At 45.1% G+C, this 23,896-nt stretch overlaps 1 protein-coding gene across 1 annotated transcript in view; it reads right to left on the bottom strand.

Annotated features, from left to right (window-relative positions):
- Adamts17 (ADAM metallopeptidase with thrombospondin type 1 motif, 17) overlaps positions 1-23,896 on the bottom strand; it is a 322,369-nt gene that overhangs the window by 39,289 nt on the left and 259,184 nt on the right. The window contains exon 20 of the mRNA XM_218753.11: positions 2,200-2,404. Within this exon, the coding sequence (XP_218753.6) occupies positions 2,200-2,404 (205 nt within the window). The remainder of the gene's footprint in view (positions 1-2,199; positions 2,405-23,896) is intronic.

Raw genomic sequence — 23,896 nt, 5'->3', positions numbered from 1 at the left:
TGGGGTCACCTGGAAGAGCTGGGGAAGCACATGTACTTATGTGTGTGGTACTGGTAAAGGGCTGGTTGAAAGTGACCTCATATGTGAGGGGTCTCTCCATAGCAGACTTCAGGACATCGTGCCTCTTGGCCCAGGAGGGCTGTAGCAGGAACCCAGGCCACTAAAGTGGTGGTTTCTGCATCGAAAGGCTGTTCCTTTTCTCCATGTGACAATTTCCTGACCATTTTGGCGAGTCCACCTTTAACACTGAACTCGTGGGTTGTGTCCTGGTACCAGCACCCACAGCAAGCAGCTCAGGGTAACTACAGGGCCAAGTTACCACCTCTGCCTGTGGTCAATTCCTGTGTTGTCTAGTCTGTGTTTCCAGCCACTCTCTGGTGTTTCAAACACTGTTTTCTTGGCCAAGGCCTGGCTCTGCCCTCTTTGGTCAGCAGCCCATTCCCCTGGGCCTCAGCCCCACCTGGCTGAGGAAGAGGAGGTGCAGGAGGATGCTGCCTTTGAAGGACCAGGAAGGTGATGCTCGATCTCTGTTTACTTTCCCTCAGGATGGAGCCGAGAAGCTGAGGGTAGGAGCGCTCCCAGCCACCCTTTCATTGCCTTCTGATATTAGATTCTCTTTCCAATAAAGTCATGAAGAATCTGTGGAGGAGGTGGCTGGTAAGCATGATCAATACTGTTGCCTAAATAAGTTTCCAGGTCTCTTCTCCCATGATAAATTGAAAGTCAGTTCCTAGCAGAAGGGCTGTAGGCTCGTTGGCACATAACAGAGGGACAGAATGCCAGCTTTGTGGAAATTCAAGGGGGATGGTCAGATCTGTGTTCTGGGCAGGCGGCATCAGGTGGACCAGGGTGGACTCTGGCTCAGGATTAGGATCAGACATGTTCAGAGAGATCGGTGACGAGGGAAGCCTTTAAACCTTTTCCTGTGGGTCCCCCTTCCCATGTGGTGGCCTTCCATGATGAGATGAGACTTGGTTCCTTAGGTAAGAATAGATTTTTCCCCCATAGGGACGAGTCTGAGTGGAAAATGTGGGGATTTGATCTGATCAAAGAACAAATCTTGTTTGACTGAGATCAAGGTGGCCAAAGCCCTAGGGATCACCCGTCCTGTGGAAGCAGGAGGGCATGTTCACTCACCTTACCTAGAGGAAGAATCCTCACAAGTAATATGTAAATGAATACAAAGAAAAAGAATCAACCCATTTTAAATTCCCCATGTTTCATCTCATATCACAAAGGGCAGGAGAAGGACCCTGGTCCTTAAATGGGTGCATTTCAAGATTTGTCTGAAATTAAACTTCAGTTTAGAGTGGCCAACGGCAGGCTTTCTGTTCATTAAAAATGGGCCAAATACTTTTTTATTCAAAATAATTCTATTTGGCAATCAAAGAGAACTTTAAAAATATTTTCCATACTGAAGAATGTCTTGGATCTAGCCTCCTTATGTTTCCTAGACCACTCCAGGTTTGGTGGAACCCAAGGGAAGGCCACCCCTTTATTTAGCTATTTTTGTTTGTTTTATATCCAGATAATCAACATAATTGCAATGTCAAGGCAAAGCCCTGAATGATGACATCACCAGAGACAGAATGGTATTTCCAGGACTGGCCTTCTTACTTAAAACTTGGGCCTGGGTGACCTCTTTCCAACATGGTTTTTGGTGTAAAATTTGCAGTTGGCTTACATACCAAAGACTGTCCCTCCTAGCATCTGATTGCAACCTGCAAAGGCTTTGAAACTGGCTACTTACCTTGACCATTACAATTCAAGAATAAAAAAGTTAGTGGGTGAGTATATATGCATGACTTTGTATATGTGTGTATGTGTCTGTCTGTCTATCTGTCTATCTATCTATCTATCTATCTATCTATCTATCTATCTATCTATCTATCTATCTATCTATCATCTGTCCATCTATCATCTCTTGGTGGGATGGACAAGAAATGGAATCAAATAGTACTTTCCCAGTGGTGTATACATAGCCAACCTCAAAACCATATTACATTTGTTTGTCTGTTTTTAACTATGTTATTTTAGATGGAGTTTAAGGAAATGGAGCTGGTCATGGGGCAGGTGAGGACTGTGGTACACGGGGATGAGTTAACAAATTACCCTGGAGTACAAAGCACACATTGGCCCTGTGATTAGGCCTACAGGTTCTTGCATGGCTTCACTTCAGTAGCGAGCCCAGGCACTCACCTCTGACCACTCTGAAGCCTCCCAGATAGACAGGCAGTCCTGGCCTTCACAGCTCTGTACTGGTGTGGGCCGGGGTTCTGAGCAGTAGATGGGCCGAGTAGTGACGTGGGTGCCGTTCTGTAGCTGGTACACGCATGTCACCTCCCGATGCTGGATGCCCTTCTCACAGGTCGCTGAGCAGGGGCTCCACTGACCAGCTACCCACCTGCCCAGAGGGAGAAAGGACAGTAAGAAGATAACCTGGCGGTGGGTGAGTGGGGAAAGAGATGGGTCTGGGATTGTTGTCATCGACTCTGGAGATCATTCCAGAGCTTCGAACAGAGTGACTGGAGCTGTCATCTGGTTCAGTGGCCTCTTTGGTACAGGGAACATGCTTAGTTCAATGGAGAATAAATGGACACAGAATTGTTCCAACAGTAGCTTAAAAAAAGATATTTATGTATGTGTGTGCATGTGTATGTGAGAGAGAATATATCTATCAATCATCTATCTATCTATCTATCTATCTATCTATCTATCTATCTATCTATCTATCTATCTATCTATCTGCCTATCTATCTATCTATCTATCTATCTATCTATCTATCTATCTATCTATCTATCTATCTATCTATCTGCCTATCTGCCTGCCTGCCTGCCTATCTATCTATCTATCTATCTATCTATCTATCTATCTATCTATCTATCTATCTATCTATCTATCTGCCTATCTGCCTATCTGCCTGCCTGCCTATCTATCTATCTATCTATCTATCTATCTATCTATCTATCTATCTATCTATCTATCTATCTATCTATCTATCTGCCTATCTATCTATCTATCTATCTGCCTATCTATCTATCTATCTATCTATCTATCTATCTATCTATCTATCTATCTATCTATCTATCTGCCTATCTGCCTGCCTATCTATCTATCTATCTATCTATCTATCTATCTATCTATCTATCTATCTATCTATCTATCTGCGTGCTGACATGTGTGTGGAGGCCAGAAGTTATCATGGTCTTCCATATCTTTCTACCTATGCCTCAGAGGCAGGGTCTCTTCCTAAACTGGGGGGTAATGTTTTGGCTTAAAACAGTAGCTTAAAAAAAGCTTAAACAGTAGCTTAAAAAAAGATATTTATGTATGTGTGTGCATGTGTATGTGAGAGAGAATATATCTATCAATCATCTATCTATCTATCTATCTATCTATCTATCTATCTATCTATCTATCTATCTGCCTATCTATCTATCTATCTATCTATCTATCTATCTATCTATCTATCTATCTGCCTATCTGCCTGCCTGCCTGCCTATCTATCTATCTATCTATCTATCTATCTATCTATCTATCTATCTATCTATCTATCTATCTGCCTATCTGCCTGCCTGCCTATCTATCTATCTATCTATCTATCTATCTATCTATCTATCTATCTATCTATCTATCTATCTATCTGCCTATCTATCTGCCTATCTATCTATCTATCTATCTATCTGCCTATCTGCCTGCCTATCTATCTATCTATCTATCTATCTATCTATCTATCTATCTATCTATCTATCTATCTATCTATCTATCTGCGTGCTGACATGTGTGTGGAGGCCAGAAGTTATCATGGTCTTCCATATCTTTCTACCTATGCCTCAGAGGCAGGGTCTCTTCCTAAACTGGGGGGTAATGTTTTGGCTAAGTTGGATGCCAGAACACACCAGCAATCCTCCTGTCTCCATCACCCTGTGGAGCTAGGGATGCAGGTGTTTGCAGACAATCAGCTTGTTATGTGGCTGGTAGGATGCAAATTCTGATCTTCACAAACTGTGGAATAAGCATTCTTAACCACTAAGCCATCTCTCCAGCCACCTACCCCCCCACCTGAAACCCCAACCTCCTACCCCAAACTCTGTCCAACAGAAAACTTTCAGTGTGGTTTTGAAGTTGGTTATGGTTCTGTTTCCTGCCTTCCGCCATGAGAACCCAACACCGTTTTAAGGCAATGAGATGTTTGTTACCACAGCATTAACTGACTGATACAGTTTGTACAAAGGCCTCTCTAGTACACCAAAACGAGGTCCCTGATGCTTTCCATGACCCGAGAAGCCTCCAGACTAGAGATGGTAACTTTTGGTGATAGTACTGGAAAATAGGCCTGAGGACTTGGAAATGCTTTCCTAAAACTGTCAACCACCCACTGTTTCAATTGTCTGTGAATATGTGTCTCTCTGTTGACTTCAGGGTATTGGGAATCAACTGAGCAACTTGGAAATAACAATTCACCAGAACACAGGAGCGAATGCCCTTTTGGGGATACTAGCGAACTGCCTCTGCTTGGTCCTTTGGTGATGAGCAGTCTTAAGCCTCTCTTTCAACCTTCCTTAAATATTCCTAATGCCCAAGAACTTGACACTTGTTAAAACATCTCCAACTCTGGGTGACAAGCATGGCTAGCCATTCCATTCCTCAGTAAGATACCTTTGAGTGCCATTTAATAAAATCTCATCACACCACCCCACTCTTAAGAAACATCGGTAGCAATTTTCAGAACCATTTGAGTGGGCGCTGGGTTAGTTACCCATTTCTCCCTCTCCAGGAGTCAGTTAGCAAAGCTCTTCCTGTTGGATACGCCACTGATGCAAGAGGGATAGGGATGGCCATGCCCATTGTATGATGTGGCTGTGAGAAGACACAATACACTGGCTACACGCTGTTGACCCCAGCATCCAGCCCACATTAGCCTGTATGCACTTGCTCCGTGCACACTCGGCCCTGTGTACATTCACTCAGTCCCATGTATTCTCGGTCCCATGCACACTCAGCCACAGCCACAGTTGTTCTGCAGTCTCTTTGGAAGGTGATGGGAAACAGGGCAACGAGTAAGTATTGGACACGTCACATACTTCTTCCTGTTCTAGGCTTTGAGGTAACGGGTTTTCAAGTCCTCCTGTTTTAATTGTCATGTTCTGACCAATCACTAATCCTCTTCAAGTGGATAAGCAGGAGGTAAGGACAGACCAGCAGGAGAAGGCAGGCATCTGTCTGTTTTGAATTAAAGACACTGTCTTCACATATGATTTCTAACTTTGTGTTATTTATATATATATATAAACATTTTTAAAAGATTATTTATCTTAATGTGTATGTATGTGTGTGTGCCTGAGTGTATGCCTGGGTATCACATGTGTAGAATCTTTTGCAGGTAAGAAGGTGTCATGTCCCTTGAAACTGGACTTAGAAGCATTTGTGGGCAGCCATGTGGGTGCTGGCAACCTAATCCAGGTCTTTCCAAGAACAGTGAGCATTCTTAACTACTGAGCCAACTCTCCAGCTTATTTCTGTATTTTTAAGCAACCAGATTATATCTGCCACTTCTACCCACTGCTCTACTTTCTCATGAGTCAACTTCCAGACAGACTGTCCTGCCTGTTGCAGTTGACTTTGTGCTTATAAATGGCAGATGTTGAGGTGAGCCTGTTTGGTGCCAGTACTGTTGAACTGACCCTACCAGTAAGAAGAGCATTTTTTAATTTGCTCAGTCTTTTGTATCTCCCTATGAAAAGAACCTCTGTACCACTTGTGGAACTGTGGTCCACTCTAGGGTCTACCAGATGTACCTTCCATCTGGCTAACCCACAGGATACCACTCTCCATGCATTGCCTACATTCATGGTCATGTGCTCAAGTGAGTACGGGAAGCTGCTCTGGTCCTTAAGGAACACATCAAGGACTCAAGAAGAAGTTTTCCTCAAGTCCAAGAGGAAAACAGAATGAAGGAAATGTTGATTCAGGCTACAACATGGGCAGATTTTGAGACACCATGCTAAGTGAAATAAGCTGGTCACAATGACTGCACTTACATGAGGTATATCTGGAGTAGTTGTGATGGTTAATACTGTCAACTTGACCAGATTATTAAAGAGACAAAGCTTTGTGTACATCTGAAGGACCATTTAGATTTGGTTCAGGTGAGATTATCTACCCTAAATGTGGGCAGGATCATTTAAGCTTGAGTTCCAGACTGAAGAAATCAAGACAGTAGAGGGAGCACCAACCAGCATTCACCTCTTTGCCTCTTAGCTACAGAAGTTCCAGTTGCCATGTTTTCCCCACCATGATGGACTGCATCCTTATTCTTGGAATTAAAACCGACCTCTTTCCCTTAAGTTGCTTTTATTATGTATTTTGTAGCCGACCATTTTTTTGAAGTGCACATAACATTTACTAACCGCATGCTGTGGTAGCCCTTTTGAGCCATGGAGCTTGATGGAAGGTCTGTTACACAGGTCTCGCCTAGGCTCTGTGAGGAACTGGCATTCCTGGGCTTATGAAAGCGTCACTCTACTCTCTGTCTTCATAGCCACATGGAGTACTTCCTGTGTGCTTGTGTCTCCCCAGCTACCTTCTCATAAGGATATTGGATGGCTGGGAGGGGGGAGGGGCAGGGGCATCCTGCTCTAGTGTGACCTCATCTTGATTAATTATATCTGCAGTGACATTAGTTCCAAGTGGAATCACATTCTTACCTCCTGGGTGTTAGGACTTCAACATGCTTTTCTTTAAAAAGAGGCTGCGATTCAACCCACCACACAACTATAATTCTATCTTCAACTTAATTCCCCTGAACTATGTAACTCAACATATTCCCAGGTCCAAGAGAATAGTGTGGGCATTGGGGTGGGACATTAGATCATTATTAAAGACCCATCTCATTCATAACTCAGAATCTTCAGCTCCCATTCACTACTATTTATGTTGAGGATGAAACCCAGGGCCTCGTGCACACTAGGCAATGTATTCTACCAGTGAGCCAGCCCCACTCGATCTCTTCACTTTCATATTTATGTTAGGGTCTTGTTTTATGGGCCAGGCTCAATTTGAACTTTCAATCCACCTACTGTAGCTGGTTAAGTGCTCAGATAAGAGGTGTGTACCACCTGTGCTGCGGGTGAGATTTAAACTTAGACTTGTGCATTCTCTTGAAGAAAAATGATTGAGCTGTCACAGAAATGATGACATTGTCAGAGGTTCAGTCTCCTGGCACAATTACTTTATGATGAATATACAGGTCTCAAATTAGATCACTATCAAGAGTACACATACTTCCAACCATTGAAGACAGGGTGACATGTCATATTTCACTACAATACCAGCTAACAAAGGGATTATCTAGGAGGCTCAGGGTTTACCTCAGCACTTCGGCGTAGGGCATAGGGAAGAGTGTGTTCTTTACGAGCAACTGGAATATTCGCCACATTTGTCCAAAACCCAAACTCAAGAAATAAGACGCCTGCATAAGATTCCATGTGCTTGTTACAGAGGTGAGTACATCCCAGGCACAGCATCAAACAGGCTACACCTAGAACCTCACAGCACAGAGTGGATGTCACAAACCACTCTAGCAGTCCCAAGAAGCTACCGGCAGGCCACAGCCACTGAGATAGTAAACTTGCTCAATCCCAGCCTGCCTGAACCAGATGCGTACAACGCTGAGCCAGCTTTATGCTGGGTCCAGACTCCAGGGTTGGGATGTTCTAGTCAGCATCCTAGCCTTTATGAACCTTTGTGGATGAGAAGGAAAGGGACTTATCTGCAGTCAGCACTTGGCTACAGAGGAAATGCAGCTTTGCACAGGGGCCTGAGGGTCAAAGTGAGACTGGCTGAAGAAATGAGGTTCAACAGTTAGGTGGGGAGAGCCTGTCAATGGCAGCTGCATAGCCTGAGATAACTGGTTCTTGGAGGGCCCTCATAAAAGGCATGCCACTGGCCACTGGAAGGGAAGTGCGGCATAGTGCCTTTGGGAGCTTGGGGGTGCTATCTGGATTGGAGACAGTGGGTTAGGGGTCATGACCAAGGAGGGCTTGGTGGAAACCAACTTACTCTGTGCATCAAAACATTTGTGTCTGTGAGGGAATAGAGTTCAAGACCCCCTTGGCCACCTAAATATGTAGATGTTCAAGTCCCTTATAAACAAGAGATAATATTCACACAGAACTTTAAGTTGCCCCTATGTGACTTATAGTGCTGGAAAAAAATAATAGTCATAGTAAGTTATTTTGGGAATAACAACAAGATAAAAAGCATCTGCATTTACTTAGCAGACATAATTCCTTTTTGGGGGAGTGGACTTCAAGACAGGTTTCTTTGTGTGTAGCCCTGGCTGTCCTGGAACTCACTCTGTAGAACAGGCTGGTCTTGGACTCAAAGATTCATCTGCCTTTGCCTTCCAAGCTCTGGGATTAAAGGTGTGTGACACCACCACCTGGGTCACAGTTCTTTTTAAAATGAATATTTCAGTTTCAATTAGTAGTCAGTTTAATCAGTGAATACATAAACTATAGATGGGGACAAAGGGTTATCTGCTATGTAGGAAGAAAAGCTCCAAGATTGGGTCTTGAGAGCGTGAGTACTTGGAGGTGGGATAAGAGTTGCGCCTCTGAAGGGGACAGGGCAAGACCAGGGAAGGTGGGAAGAACATGCAAAAGTGAACTAAGAAAAAGAACTATCTTCAGTGTTGGGGGTTGGGTGGACTGAGTAACATTTCTGGGGTTGGTTATGGGACAGATTGTGGGTGGGGCGAGGCCTGGGAGGAAACAGTAACACTGGCGGTGTCGTGCAGCAGCTTCCTCCCAGTAGAGCATTCTATCTTCAGAGAAGCTCCTAAGACTGTCAGTTTTAAAGAGAAGCTCATCATTAAGACTTAGGAAGTACACAGTTTATCTCAGGAAGTTCCTGAAACTGACCATACACACAAAGCTCTGGTTTGCCAAGGTTGTATAAGCAATAAAGACTACTGAGAAACACCCTGGGATGAGTGCAACTCCCAGAAGACACATCCCCAAGCTTGGTGAGCCGCCTGCAGGATTTGCAAAGATGTCCTGGTTCGTAGCTTTGGGGGAGCTGTCACTCATGCTGGGGTAGGCTTTGGTGACTAATCTGTCTTAAGGTCATTTCTGCTCCTATAAGTAACCCCCTCACACCTATTCCTGTGTAAGATCATTGGTTCACCAATTTGGACTTTAGTGGTATCTGTATTTTGGACTGTTGTTGATTCCCTATTTGGGGTGAACAGACCTTTGTTCAGACTTGTTCAGGAATAGTGTCATACAACAAGTGGGCAGGGCTCAGCGAGGGTGAAGAAGCAAGGCTGGTCTGCATCCCTTTATAGTCAGCTTCGCAGATCTTCCTTGTTGGGTCTACTCAACTCTGGGCAAGCCCTGACAGCGTGGAGAGGTAGAGTGTGAATCGTCACTTCTGGATGCTCTGGAAGTGGAGGCAGCAGCACAGAGGCTTGGGAGAGTTTGACCGTGCATACAGAGTGCATAGGGACAGAGTTACAAAGTGACAGAGTATTGAGGGAGGTATAGGAGAGTGGGGGATGGGAGGCATGCAAATCAGCCAATGGAGAAAGCAGATGTTAGTGAACATGATGGAAGGCTCTTCTCAACCTGGCTTTAAACTAGTCCCCCTGCCTCAGTCTCTTAAGTAGCTAGGATGGCAGGCATGTTCCCCACACCCCACCTTGGGGCTCTCGTTTTTCAGTCACATAAACTCCCTTCTATCCATGGTACCCTTGACTCATTGCATCCATGCTCTGATAGCAGGTGAGGCTGATGCATCAGAGCCGGACCTTCTCAGCTTTTCACGCAGTATCTGATGGGTGCACACTTAAGTCCTCAACCCCTAGCTTGCCTGCTGGATGACCAGGAGAAGCCACATCCTGTACACCCCACGAGCTTGTTGCTAGATGGGCTGAGATAACCTTTCCCGAGGGCCCGAGGATTCGGTTCAGAGTCTACCATGCTTCACGCCTGACAGATGCGTAACCATTATTAAAAATGTAGACAGTGGTTCTGTGGAGAGGAACTCTGGTTTCCCAGGGGCCCCTGGAAAGGGTGTCTGGGTGGCCATTCTGAAGTACGAGAGAGATGAATAAGGTCTCCTAAAATTAATTTTCCCTCTAATTCTTAATAAGTTTGCATGGTTCAGATGTGAGGAGCGGGTATAATAATGCGATTCCCCTGCTTAAGGACTAGTTACTACAGAGCAGGGCCTCTCATTTATTTCCTTTGAGCTTCGGGCTCCTCCATGCAATGGCAGAGCATAGAATGTTTGAACATGGCGGCCAAAGCATTTGGAAGATGCTTAGCACAGGGAAGCCTGCAGGGTTGTGATTCCATCTGTCCGCTGGTATGCATGTCCAGCTAAGAGGAAGCCAACACTTTTCTCTGTCTCGCTGTGGTGACAAAATCTTTCCTAAGACACCTGTAACTTTGCTCACCATGTGTGTAGTGAGCTTGGGGGATGTACAGAGTCTGGCCAAGAGCCCTTCCTTCCCGTTCAACACCAATCAACACCATGAGGACCATGCATAGCTGCAGACTCTCCCCTCTGCTCAGGGACCTTGTCCCTTTCTTAGCTCCTGGCAGACTGGAGCTAGCAACTCTGATGAGAACAACTTTCCCACATGCCATTTATTGTTTCTGAAGACAGGAGACTGCTTTTATTAACCGGATGTGTGTGAAGGAGGAACAGTGTGGAGTTGCAAAGGTGACTGAAGGAGCCTGGATAGGACGCTCTCCCAGGGGAATCAACAGGGCCCCTTTAACAGTCCCACATGAGGCTTCAATTCCGCCCCTCTCCACTTAAACTCAAAAGTTATGAGTTCTCATAGACTGTTCCCTGAAAAGTAATATTATTCACATATTTGTTTTTTAAGAGAGGAAATGAAAATCTGACGCGCATCATACCGGCCTGTGGCTATGAGCTCGCTTAGAAGCAGGCACTTCTGCTTGCAGAGAGACCCAGCAACCCGTGACGATCTCCTTGGCGTGGCCAACAATGAGTGCTTTTGAGGGAGGCAACCTTCATCCCTGAATTCTGACCTTAACATGTCCTGTGTCCACTGGATCCTAAGCTGGAGAAGGTGGGGCTTGCCAGGATCTGTGACTTTTCCATGCCTTTTTGCCCTTGAACAATTATGATTATTTCTTATGTGTCGTACAAAGAATGAGTAAGTAAAGAAAGGGTTGGGGAGACAAGTGGGAGGGTGGAGGGGGTCAGGAGGGAGGGAAGAGGAGAGGAAGCTGGCAGATAGTCTGTCTGCCAATACTTTTGTTAAAATATACTTCAAGGGAAATTGTTTTAACAATAGTTTCTCCAGATACTACAATAGCTGTGGTAAGCAATGTCTAAAGTTTTAATATAGTTGACCCATTCTATAGGTGGGGAGACTGAGGCACTGTGGTGTTAAGTAGCCCATTTGAGGTCACTCAATAATGAGCAGCAGATCTACTTCCCATAAGTGTCATTAGGACTTGGCTTACTTGCCAAACAGTGCACTTGTTTGTTGAAAGAGCATCTTCAATACACTACCATCTAATTTTGGAACGTTTTCATCACTTCCACAAGAAACCCATATTCCTTAGCTGTCATCCCAAGACCCAACCGTCCATCCTAGTCCTAAGTGGTCACTAATCTGATTCTCCACATTTCCCTGTTCTGGAAATTTCATTCAGCCTGTGCCACAGGACACGAAGGTTACTGCATTTGTCTTCTTTTAGTTAGCATGTGTTTTCACAGTTTATCAGGGCCACATTATAATTCTATGCTTTATTCTTCTTTATTACCAAATAATATCCCACTATGTGGATATGTCACATTTTTATTCATCCATTCATTGGGTGCCTGGGAAGTGGACGGCACTCCATACTCTGTAATACTCTGTGCATTATGAGTAAGGCTAGGCGAACATCTGTGCATGCTTCGTGGGGATGCATGCACTCCTTTTTTCCTGAGGTGGACCTAGAAGAACGATTGTATCAGACGGTAATTCTACACTTAACAGTCTGTTTTCCAGAGCAGTTGTATCTGTTTCTATTCCCAGCTTCGAGGTATGAATACTCTGAAACTTGCACTCCTTACGGATAACTCACGGTCTTTTCTGATTATACGTCTTAGTGAATGCGAAGTGGCCTCTCCCGCTGTGTTTGTTCATATGTTTATTGTGGCTGAACAGATGTGACATAAACTTCACCAATTTAACCGTGTGTACACACCCACAGTTCTATGGTAGTAAATAAACCTGCAGAACCCGACATTGCCACTGCACCCATCCCTCTTCTCCTTGTCTTTAACCGAAGCTGCACCCAAACATTGATTTCCTTTTCTCCCAGGACCACTCTGCTCTCATCTTCTCGGAATTCACTGCCAGGGGGGCCTGGTGAAAGAGGCACAATACATCATGGCCCCTCTGACGTCACTTAGCCCCCTGACATCACTTCCTATGATGTCACTCCTTAGGACATCACTTCCTATGACATCTTAAAGGTCCACCTGTGTTGTAACGTGTCATTGTTTCCTTTCTCTTTAAGGCTGAACATAGAAATCAATCAGGAAAAAGATAACCAGAGAGTGGGCAAAAAACCTAAGGGAATAAATCACAAAAGAAATAAAAATGCTGGATAAATGTAAAAAGGGGCAACTTGCTGATACACGACAAAAAAAAAAATCAATGTATTACCATTTCCTATCCACAGAGCAGCAACACAAGAAAAAGTAACCAAGCTGCATTTATACCTAGTGGTGAAATGGGATTTCCTACTTCATGTTGAGGACACTGTCCGGTGGTCCTATTTTACCTGTAAGGGGTAGTCACCAGATGCTAACCCGCTGTGGCCTGGCGCTGGACCTCCTCCATCTTAACAAGCCAAGTTGAGAGAGTAGCTTTCTTCTGGGTTTTCAAATGTTGGACTCTAAAACCTTTGCGCGGGCTGTGTGGGCCAAGTCGTGTCTGCTGAGGAATTTGGCCCTGCAGCCTCCAGTCTGGGACTTTACATTTTAATATCCCAAGTTGGCAGCTGTGGATTTCTGAGCAAACCCCTCAAAGGCCAGGGGTGCATCACCCCATCTCCTATCCCAAGGAGGTTCAGAACCACTGGTTGTCATATGCCACCCCACCACTTTCTCCTGAGCTTTGACCCCCTATGTTTCTATCAGACACAAATGATAGTTTTGCCTTCAGGTTGGCTTAACAGGTTAGCCTAAAGCATTCTGCTCTAAAACGAGGGAAAAACAAGAACAACAAAAAAGAGGTCCCTCAGAGGGATGAGGAGACATTGTTTCCCCCGGGATATGCACTGAATGGTACCCAACAGAAAGGAATACTAAAGCCCCCGACTCAGAGAGCTGCAGGCAACACTCCAGGCCCCGTTAACAGCAGCAAAGGACCCTCACAGATGCCTCAGCTGCCTGGCCCACATGATTACTCAACATGAAAAGACGCAGGCAGATCTCCTCAGCATTCCACCCTGCGGCTGTCCAGCTTTGGCTAGGGAAAGGCTCAGAGTTTTATAAGACTCGGGAAATGTTCCTAGGGGGAGTTCTCACGGACTAGAGTGTGCCAGCTCTACTGCTCCTGCAAATGGCACTGAAGCAGAGGCTTATTCCAAATGTAAGATCTGGAGGTCCCATGGCAAAACCCCCCGCCACAGCTGGATGCCCTTCAAGGGTTCCGGTGCACAGCCGTAAGGGTGAGGGGTTCATGCTATGCCACCCCATCCTTAATACCTTCACCGAAAGCCACACACTCAGTCAGTTCTGACTCCCCGAGTACATCTATCCACACAGGCCAGCAAGTCTCCTTAGCAACGCTCCAAGGTGATGATGACCATTGGTCTAGTTTGAATCCCCGGTGCCTCTTAATGTGCCACCGTGTTAGAAGTGGCAGCTGGTGGTCGTGGCTTCTAAAGGCCATGTGGGTGGTGAACCTGAACAAAAAAAAGTCCCAAGGTGACAGACAAGCTGGGCAGAGCCAAAGCTGGTGCCTGCAGATCTCAGCCCTGAGTCAGATGCTGGCACTGGGCAGTGTCGACCGTTTCATTTGCCTACACCAAGGGTAGCCTGGCAAGCATGACACGTCACCACAAACCTCAGAGCAGATGGCAGCTGGGACACTTGTGGCACTGACAGCCACTCCTTGGTTTCCTCTTTATGACTCTTGACATCTCTGGGTTGTGGCTGCTTACTACACCGTCCTGTTTCTCTAGCCCCTCTTCAAAAGCAGATTGTTACTCTGTTCAGATTGATCTTTGACAATTCTGTTAGCATGGATTTTTTTTTTAAACAAACAAAAAAAGTGTTCTTGCAATGGGGATGATGGCTTAGCCGGTGACGTTAGCGGTTGCGGGGGTAAGGGATACAAGAGGTTCCGCAATAAATCCAACCAAGGTAGTTTGCCAACATCAGCAAGCTCTGTGTTCAATGGGAGGCCTTGCCTCAAAGAATAAAGTGGAGAGGAAGACACTTGATGTGGACCTCTAGCCTCTGATGGCAGACATACTTGCAACACACACACACACACACACACACACACACACACACACACCCTTACCACAAACCACAGCCCCCCACACATACACACATACCCCCATACCACAAACCACACACACCACAAACCACATACATAGTCACACACACACACACACACACACACCCTTACCACAAACCACAGCCCCCCACACATACACACATACCCCCATACCACAAACCACACACACCACAAACCACATACATAGTCACACACACACACACACACACACACACACACACCCATACCATACACCACACACACAGACACATACACATTGCACACACACACACACACACACACACCACACAGATATACTACATAACACACATACACAGACACACATACACACACCACACACACACCACACACATACACACATACACACACACACCTATACCATACACCACACACACCACACACACATACACATACAGATACTCACACACACACACACACGCACATACACACACACTCATACCACACACCACACACACACACTCATACCACATACCACCCACACACATATACACTGCACACACACACACACACACACACACACACACACACCACAGCACACAGATACACTACATAACACACAGACACAGACACACATACACACACCACACACACACTACAGCACACAGATATACTACATAACACACATACACACACCACACACACACCACACACATATACACACACACAGGCTCCCCTGCAACCAGCTCAGCCATGCTACGTCCTTACTCTAGAACCCCGAGCAGCCCCTATACCTGCTGACTCTCATATCCTGGGCCTGACTTTCAAGAGAATCTGATGATGTTCTCATTCATTCAGCCCATGCTCCTTCTTTTTTCAGTGAGGATTACAGACATTTCCAGGAAGATGTGCAAACAAACAAAAATAAGCCTTCAGATTAAGGACAGAGAGGATAAGTAGAGTTCAAGGCAGGGTAAATGCCTAATTGCTCTGCTTTGGTTAGCCATGGACGATTGGGTGCTCCTTGATCCAGAGACATTGGTGTGGCTCTCTCTGCTTGGCACTCTCTCCTCACTCCTCAACTGGCCTTTGCAGGTGCTCCTCCAACCCCCCCCCTCGCCCCCCAGTCCTCTCTGATCTCTGATTACACTTCTGAGACTCACTAGATGGTTGGAATGATTCTCCTCCTCCGAGAACATCTTAGGCTTGCTATGGCCTTGAGACTCCTGAAGGTAAAGAGACCCTGGGCATAGTTTGGGAGCCATACCTATGTATGTCTTTGACTTTAGCTATCCAGAGTTTTGATCTGTGTAATGGGTGTTTATGCCATGAAGTGATCACACATGGCCGACTATACATTCCTTTCTGGACTGACTCAAGATTCCAACAGGCACAAAACATAGCTTAAAATGTACAAGTCAGCAAGCTTCCTTCCACGCCTGTACCCTCCCCCTCCATACACCTCAGCCACACCCTCCTCCCCTCTGTATGAGCCTTGTAAGATGATATGCGCACAGCTCAGCTCCAGGGCACGGGGAAGATTGTGCATTAATACATCGGCCTAATAAAGCAAGCAGCAGTTTCCTATAAAAAGTTACAGCGAGATAAATCTATTATAAACTATTCATGCCCTTTGTCTCACTTCGCAGAAAGCTTCAAACATCCCAGTCGAATGGAGTCACAGCAGCTGCTGGGCAGATGTTCCCAGGCAGGCAAATGAGAGACAATAATTAGTCCCAATTAAGTTCTCAGTAAATTATGTAAGGGAGGCTTCTAGCTGTTCAGCCCTGCATGGGTTGCTGTGCCAAAGGCAGCGAACCCGGTCCAGGATGATTTAGAAACTCCGGACTGTGAGGGATAATTCATGTTCTCAGTGAACTGCAGAGTCTTGGCATGAGAGGACATAATGAATCCCATAACCACTCTCAATTGAAAATAATAATTTGTTAATAACTTTAATAGCTAATGGGCTACAGGGACCATGTTGATGACTCCTCCCGGAAAACAAGAAAGAGATTCGTTAGGTTTCTGGGCTTATGAAGTTGGTAGCATTAAAGCACCCCGGGATGCTTCAGAGATTTTTTTTCTGGTAAGTATCCTATTAGATGGTCTAGAACACAGCTTCTCCATGTTTACCTGGGTAAGCTGCTCAGGGAAAGTTTTCAGTGTAGCCAGGGGCTGGGGTTTTCCACCAAGATGCAGACACCCTACATCATCCTGTTATACAGTTTGTGACATATCTTTCCTCTTCCAAGTGCTGCAGGTTGGCAGTTTTCGTGGTTAGGAATGTGTGTATGTGTGTGCATGTGTGCACATGCGGGTGGTGCACGTGTACACGCATGCATGTGTACATGTACATACAGAAGCCAGGGGTCGATGCCAATTCCTTGATTATTCTCCCTAGTTTTTTTGAGACCAGGTCTCTCCCTGAAGCGGGGCTGTTTGGGCTGGACTGGATGGCTAATATGGTCCTAGGGTTGACCTATCTCCCCGCTTTCCCAGATGCACCCCTCTGCACTGGTACGTGGGCGCTAGGAATCCAAACTCAGGTGTTGGTGCTTGAATAGCAAGTACTTTTCCCACTGGCCATCTCTCAATCTCTATGATGACCAGGAAATGGTTTAATTAGAGAATCACACAGAATAGTCTACTCTGTGGTGCATGGCCTGGCCACACAGAGCCCAGGCAGCCACCCTGAAGCCACAAAGGCTTGCTCACATCTGGCTGTGGTGATCTTGGTCCATGCCCTATCCCTGGCTCTTAAAGACAGTTTTTAGCACAGAGCCTTGGGCTGGTAAAGGACCTTGAAAATGTCTTTCTCTCATGTTGTCTTGAACTCTGTATCAATAAGGAGACGTGAGGACTGACTGACGCTCCCTTAGAGCACTCCTCCTGCTGCTCTCTAGAGAGCTGTGGGCTAGGATTCATTCAGTTTTAGGCATCTCTTTGGCCTTAGTTTTCCTTTAGCTTGAGGAAATTATGATGATAATTTATGCACACAGCAGAAAATCTGGACGGCCCCTAAAACTATAAAGGGAAGGAACATGGAACACATATGAGCCTACTCTTTATCACGCATATTTTCCCTAACACCCAACGTCACGCATGCCATAAACAAAACATTTCATATTTTGTTCCACTATCGATAGTAAAAGCAATTCCCTGTGATTAGTGATTTTTTCCCCCAAATATTGACTTTTTAAGGCTTATGTAACACTCCTGTATACAGTCAGAGCCATGAACCACCTAACCATTATATACGGGTTGACATTATATACGGGTTGACATTATATATGGGTTGACATTATATATGGGTTGACATTATATATGGGTTGACATTATATATGGGTTGACATTATATATGGGTTGACAATTTGGAGAACTTCCATTCTAACCTCCCAAATCATGGGTGATTTCCAGAAGGTGGAGCCAGAAGTCCCAAATCCAGAATGATGACAGGGTAGCCGGGGGACTTCCTGTCTGTATCTCTCCATGACATGGGGTTTACTGCACTCTAAGCTGGCCACGTTCTCCTCAGCAGCCCGGATAGGCCTCAGAGGAGGCCTACCCACTCTCTAGATGTCGAGACCTCAATACACACAGTCCGCTGTCTTCCTTCTGTAACACACACACAGCCCGTTAGCGGCTCTTCACGAGGCAGCAGCAGCCAGGCCACTTGGCTTCTGCCCGGCCTCTTTTGCTGTGGACACACCCTGCTGGCCAACGCCTCCTGAGTATGTGGCTTCTACAAACCCGTGTCTGGGTGTAGCTCGACTAGCTTCAAGTAAATAGGCAGTAACAACCACACTAACTGGACTGTCTCATGTGCCAGATGTCATGGTCTCCATCTCTACTGGACGCCCAGGCAGATGAGGACGTGGCAGCACCCTCCGTGCAAACCTGTCATTGAGAGGCGAGGTTCTTCTTGGATGCTGGAGCCCTGTGGGATGCAACATGGCCTCTGTTCCGGAATCTCGAACACAGCATAGAACCCAGAAGGGCATGACCTATACCCCTAGGGGTGGAGCTGTCTTCTCTATTTGTTCATTTTCCCACAAGAAAAGTTCCACAAGGCTGAGAGGAGTCTCCTCACCTTAGGCTAGCAGTAGGCGGGACCCAGACTCTGGCATCTTGTAACCACCCACCCTATCACTGGGTAAGAGTAAGAGCAACTGCAAAGCAGGTTAAGTGCTCAGTCTAGGGGCAGTGGATATCCCGAGGTCTCCTTTCTAAGAGCTAGGAATTGGGGGTGCCATACCCCACATCTGTAACTGTATGTGTAACACAATATAAATATATTTAAAAATAGAAACGTATATAGGATGGATTTTTTTTTCCTCTTAGCTCCTCATCCTCCTGTTTCTGCCTCCCAAGTACTGGGTAGCAGATATATGCCATCATCCAGTTTAACAATGTATTTATTTCTAGGTAGAGGGAATTTTGTACTTTTCAGATTTTATTTTATTAATTTCTAGATTTGTTGTTTTGTGACTGGTATTTCCCTATATTATTTCTACTTTATGGAACCTGCTGCTTTCTTTATAACCCAAACCATAATTAGATTCTGCGATTCAGACAGCAGAAATGGAAGCATGTACTGTTTACATGTTAGGTACAGCGTCTGACGCGTGTGACACGCTGTTTGGCTATCATGTCGTTCAGGCCTTTTCTATCTTTCTTATTGCTGCTTTTAATCTAGCTCAGTGAGAGTGCTTGGTTGATGTCTCCCGGCACCAATAAGATTCCCTTTCCTTGCATCCCTGTGGTTTATGTTCATACAACCTCTGCTGTGTTATTTGGACCGTGAGTATCCAGGACTACCACGTTCTGATTGTAACCCAAGGCTTCTCTAAGGTTAACTTTTCTTCCCTGGCACGTTCAATGTTTTTTGGCTTGAAGTTTACTTTGTCCGAAGTCAGTGTTGTGATCCTTATATTACAGGGCTTTCTAGAGTGATAGAACTTATGGAATGTCTCTCTATATAAGAGAATTTATTGTAATGACGTAGGGTCTATCTTCCAACTAACCCAACAATGGGCAGCTGTGAATGGGAGGTTCAAGAGTCTAGTAGTCGCTCAGTCCACGAGGCAATTGTTTTAGCTGATCTTCTGTATAAGCTGGAATCCTGAAAAAGTAGCTTCCAACAGATGTGCTGACAAGTAAGTGCAAGCAGTCATATAGAAGAGAGAGTCTTTCTTCTTCTAATGTCCTTATGTAGGCCTCCAGCAAAAGTTATGGCCCAGATTAAATGTGTACCACCATGCCTGGATTTGTAACTTGATTTGTCCCAGGCTGGCCTTGAACTCAGAGATCTGCTTGCCTCAGGCTTCTGGGATTAAATGTGTGTACTACCTTGCCTGGCCCTAAGCTTTTCATGGCCACTATGCTCAATATCTCTGTCAAGATCTGGGCCTTCCAGCCTCAAGATCTGGATCACAGGTATACCCTCCATTTCTGGTTTGTAGTTCATTCCAGATGTAGTCAAGCTGGCAACCAGGGATAGCCATCACACCCTGGCTTGCTGTTTCACTTACTGTTATAAGTTATTGTCTATAATACCTTACCTTCTCTCATTTCATTTACGGCTTTAATACCACATCTACCTACCCAATTCCTTTTTTTCTATTTCCCCATCATGCGTTTGTTCACTCGTTAGTTTTAGACTTTCTCAACCAGTTTCTTCTGTGTGTGCTTTCTATACACACCATAGGGATGAGTCAGTTTTTCACCTGATTTGAAATTATTTTTCTTTTACTAGATGAGCTAAACTCATTCTAATATGTGTGTCTTTAGCTTTTAAACAGTATTCTATTACTATGCATATTTTTATTATATTTGTGTTTCTATGCTTCTATTCCCTTGAAATTGTTTCTGAGTTTTCCTTCCTTCCTTCCTCCCTCCCTCCCTCCCTTCCTTCCTTCCTTCCTTCCTTCCTTCTTTCCCTCACTTTTCTTTTCATAGCTGGGACTGTCACTGAAGCTATAGCTGTAGGAAAGTTCCCACATTGTAAGGGGAAAGCTTGATGGGTTTTCAGAAGCCCAGACATGTAACCACAACTCGGCTCCAGAGTAAAGGTCACAGAACCCCAGAAGGTGTCCTCAGCTTCCCAGCTGCAAGCCTCCCCAGCAATTCCTACTCCTATCGCCCTAAAGAGCTTGCTCTAGTTTTGAACTTTCTTTAAACACACATGGAGAGCATGCATTCCTGTCCTCTGTCCGAGGTTCTTCCACTCAACATTGATTGTGCGATGGATCCACGGAGAGCGCCAGTTTGTTTATTGCTATGCTACGGCATACCTGTGTACCTGTGTACACAGGTACCTGTGTACCTAGACAGTGCCCACCACACTCTGGGTAGACAATTGTGTTATCTAGGGGTCATGGCTCTCATGAGGAGCCCTGCCTCTAACTTCTTCTGTGTGTGCTATAACCTACTCTTGGATACAAAGGGTGTAAATTTGGGTCATTTAGCCAAACTGATTTCCATAAAGCCAATTTACATGCTCCCTAGCAGTGGAGAATCCCAGTTACAGGACTTTAGTCTTTGCTAAAGCTCAATGTTTGTCTTTTCTATCCTAACTAGACTGGTGGTGTAAAGTGAGATCATGTCATTGCAATACATACACATGAAAACTGCAGGTGAAGGCATCTGATGAGGAGAACAGGATGACTAGCAGTCTGGGTGTTCAGACCATGGCTAGTGGACTTCCCTAGCTCCCCTTGTTTTGAGTTCGAAGTGGGTAGGTAGTACAGACATCTTTGTAAAATGGCATTTGTGTCCTCTTCTTCAATCCTTTTATTATTCTCCTCTCTTTCCTTCTATCTTTTGATTGTATTATTTTATTTATATTAGAGCATAAGCCTATTCTTTCAAGACAACCCAGTTTTACATATAGCACACACAGAAGAAGTTAGAGGCAGGGCTCCGCATGAGAGCCCAACCCTTAAATAACCCAAATGTCCACCCAGAGTGTGATGGGCACTGTCTAGTACACAGGATGCTGTAGGTTTCTCTGTGCAACCTTGGCTGTCCTGGAACTTGCTGCATATGCCAGGCTGGCCTCCAACTCAGAGAGATCCTCCTGCCTCTGCCTTACAAGTACTTGGATTAAGGCATGGGCCACTACTGCCTGGCAATCATAGAAACACCAAATTTAGCGATCGCTTGACTCCACTTTTGCTTTAGACTCAGCTCTAAAATCAATTGTATAAAGATGGCGACTCAGTCTGGGAGCAATATGTCGTCTCCCCCACCAAGCATCTTGAAGTAGACAGCAAACGATCGTTAAAGGACAAATAACTGATTTAATAAATAAATCATTGTTAGATTACAGTCTTACCTATTTATACAACTGTCCCTTACTATCGGAAGGGGCTTGGTTCCAGGGACAACCTTTCTCTTAGATGTGTCTGGATGTCCAAGTCCTTTACATAAAATGGACATGGCATCTGCCTAAAATCTATGCATATTCCCCTGTGAGCTTTAATTTGTGATTAATTTTATCTACTTCAGTGTAAATAGTTGATAGAATAGGGAATAAATAGGGAGTAAAAATATGAATTAAAGGGGTTGGGGATTTAGCTCAGTGGTAGAGCGCTTCAAGGCCCTGAGTTCGGTCCCCAGCTCCGAAAAAAAGAAAAAAATATGAATTAAAAACTCTATACAGGTTCACTCTATAGACATACATCTACCGTATATGCCTACATGTATCACATGAAAGAGATACTCAGTGCACACAAGGCTCCAGAGGGGTTGAACACACAGTATTTCATAACATGGAATCAGGATAGTTCTCAGCCCACAGAAAACTCATGTCTCCCCTTTTGGGACTTTGTAGATTTAAAAAAATATTATTTTCAATTCACAGTTGGCTGAAATGGCAGAGACAGAACCTGTGGCTAGAGCAGAGTGACATATACTGTCTGTAGGTGTCCTGATAGACTGTCCATGGCAGTCTCACTACGGAGTCCTGCTCTAAGAAGTTATGTGATAGGAGGCTCCTGATAAGCTGCAAAGACAGAATCATGAAAGGAGCTCCTAGAGACCTCTTGGACATAGGTCCAGGAGACTTGGTTCTAGCCCCACAGTGATGGACTCCTTCCCTGCTTCTTCTTTAGTTGTATGAGAAATCCACCGAGTGCTCGCGCTGACACCCTTCTATTTACCTCAGCCACAGCACCAGGCTTAAATGTTCTTGCTGACCACTCCCACACTTGGGCATCCTTCCTCACCCTTCTCTCCTCATGTTAGGGATTGACAACATGTACAGGGCACATTCCTGGAACCTATGAACTACTCTTTTTGGGAAACTAAAGCACATGCCTCAGGCTCCTGGCTCCTCTTCTGATATGATTTCTCAGAACTGACCAGCAGAGCCTCAGGCATGGCTCCTTTAATATCTTGAATTAGACTCCATCCTGGGATTAGGGTTTTGGACTCTTCTAAGAAGTAAACCACAGTGATAACAGAGAGCACCGAATTTAGCAATTACGGCATGTCTGGAAATGGCCTGACTAATTTGTTTCTATTAATTCATACTTGCAACAACCCCATGAGGTAGACATGATGCTCATGTCCCAATTTACAGGACTAGGGTGGTGACTTACCCCAGGTCCCAAACAGCAGCTGTGGAACTGGGATGTGGACTTGGCTGCCTGGGTCCCAGCTCTTTAACCATGGTTAACAACTACCGCCTCCTGGGGCTGAGTTCTTCATCGCCTCCTCGGGTGAACCACACTTCCTACATGCTTTCTTCTCCTTCTCCCTTTTATTCTCAGTTTTGAATGTAGCAGTAGTTTGCAGAAAATTTCCTTCTGTTATTCGTGTGCATGCATGCACAAGTATGTGTGTGTGTGTGTGTGTGTGTGTGTGTCTGTGCGCTTGTGTGTGTGTACGCACATGTGTGTCTGTGTGTGTTGGTGTGTGTATGTGTTTGTGTGTATATGTTTGTGTTTGTGTGTGTGTGCATGTGTGTATGTGTGTGTGTCTGTGTGTGTTTGTGTGTATGTCTCTGTGTGTGTGTGTGTGTATAAGAGCTTATTTATTCTCCCTACTTTCTCTTATGTCGGATCCAACCACCTGCCGTTATTAAACTCTTCTAAGCAGACTTGTGTGGGTTTCTATTTGTTTGGCTAGGGTGGTAGACTGTTATTTACTTGCTAGGCTCTTGGATTCACCCTGAACCACCTGTGTGTCTCCATTCCCTATTACGGAATCAGAATGGAATCTCTCAGAATTTTCCTTAAATGCTAAGCAACACAGATTGACCTTCTTTAATCTGTGGGTCAGAGTGAGCTCTTCTTGGGCCCTTATTCACTTTTCCTGAAGCACAGCAGCCTAGATTTAACCCTGCGCCAAGCGTCTTCTCT

Source organism: Rattus norvegicus, chromosome 1 (assembly GCF_036323735.1).
Source record: "Rattus norvegicus strain BN/NHsdMcwi chromosome 1, GRCr8, whole genome shotgun sequence".
Lineage (NCBI taxonomy): Eukaryota > Metazoa > Chordata > Mammalia > Rodentia > Muridae > Rattus > Rattus norvegicus.
This window is presented reverse-complemented; position numbering and strand designations above follow the sequence as displayed.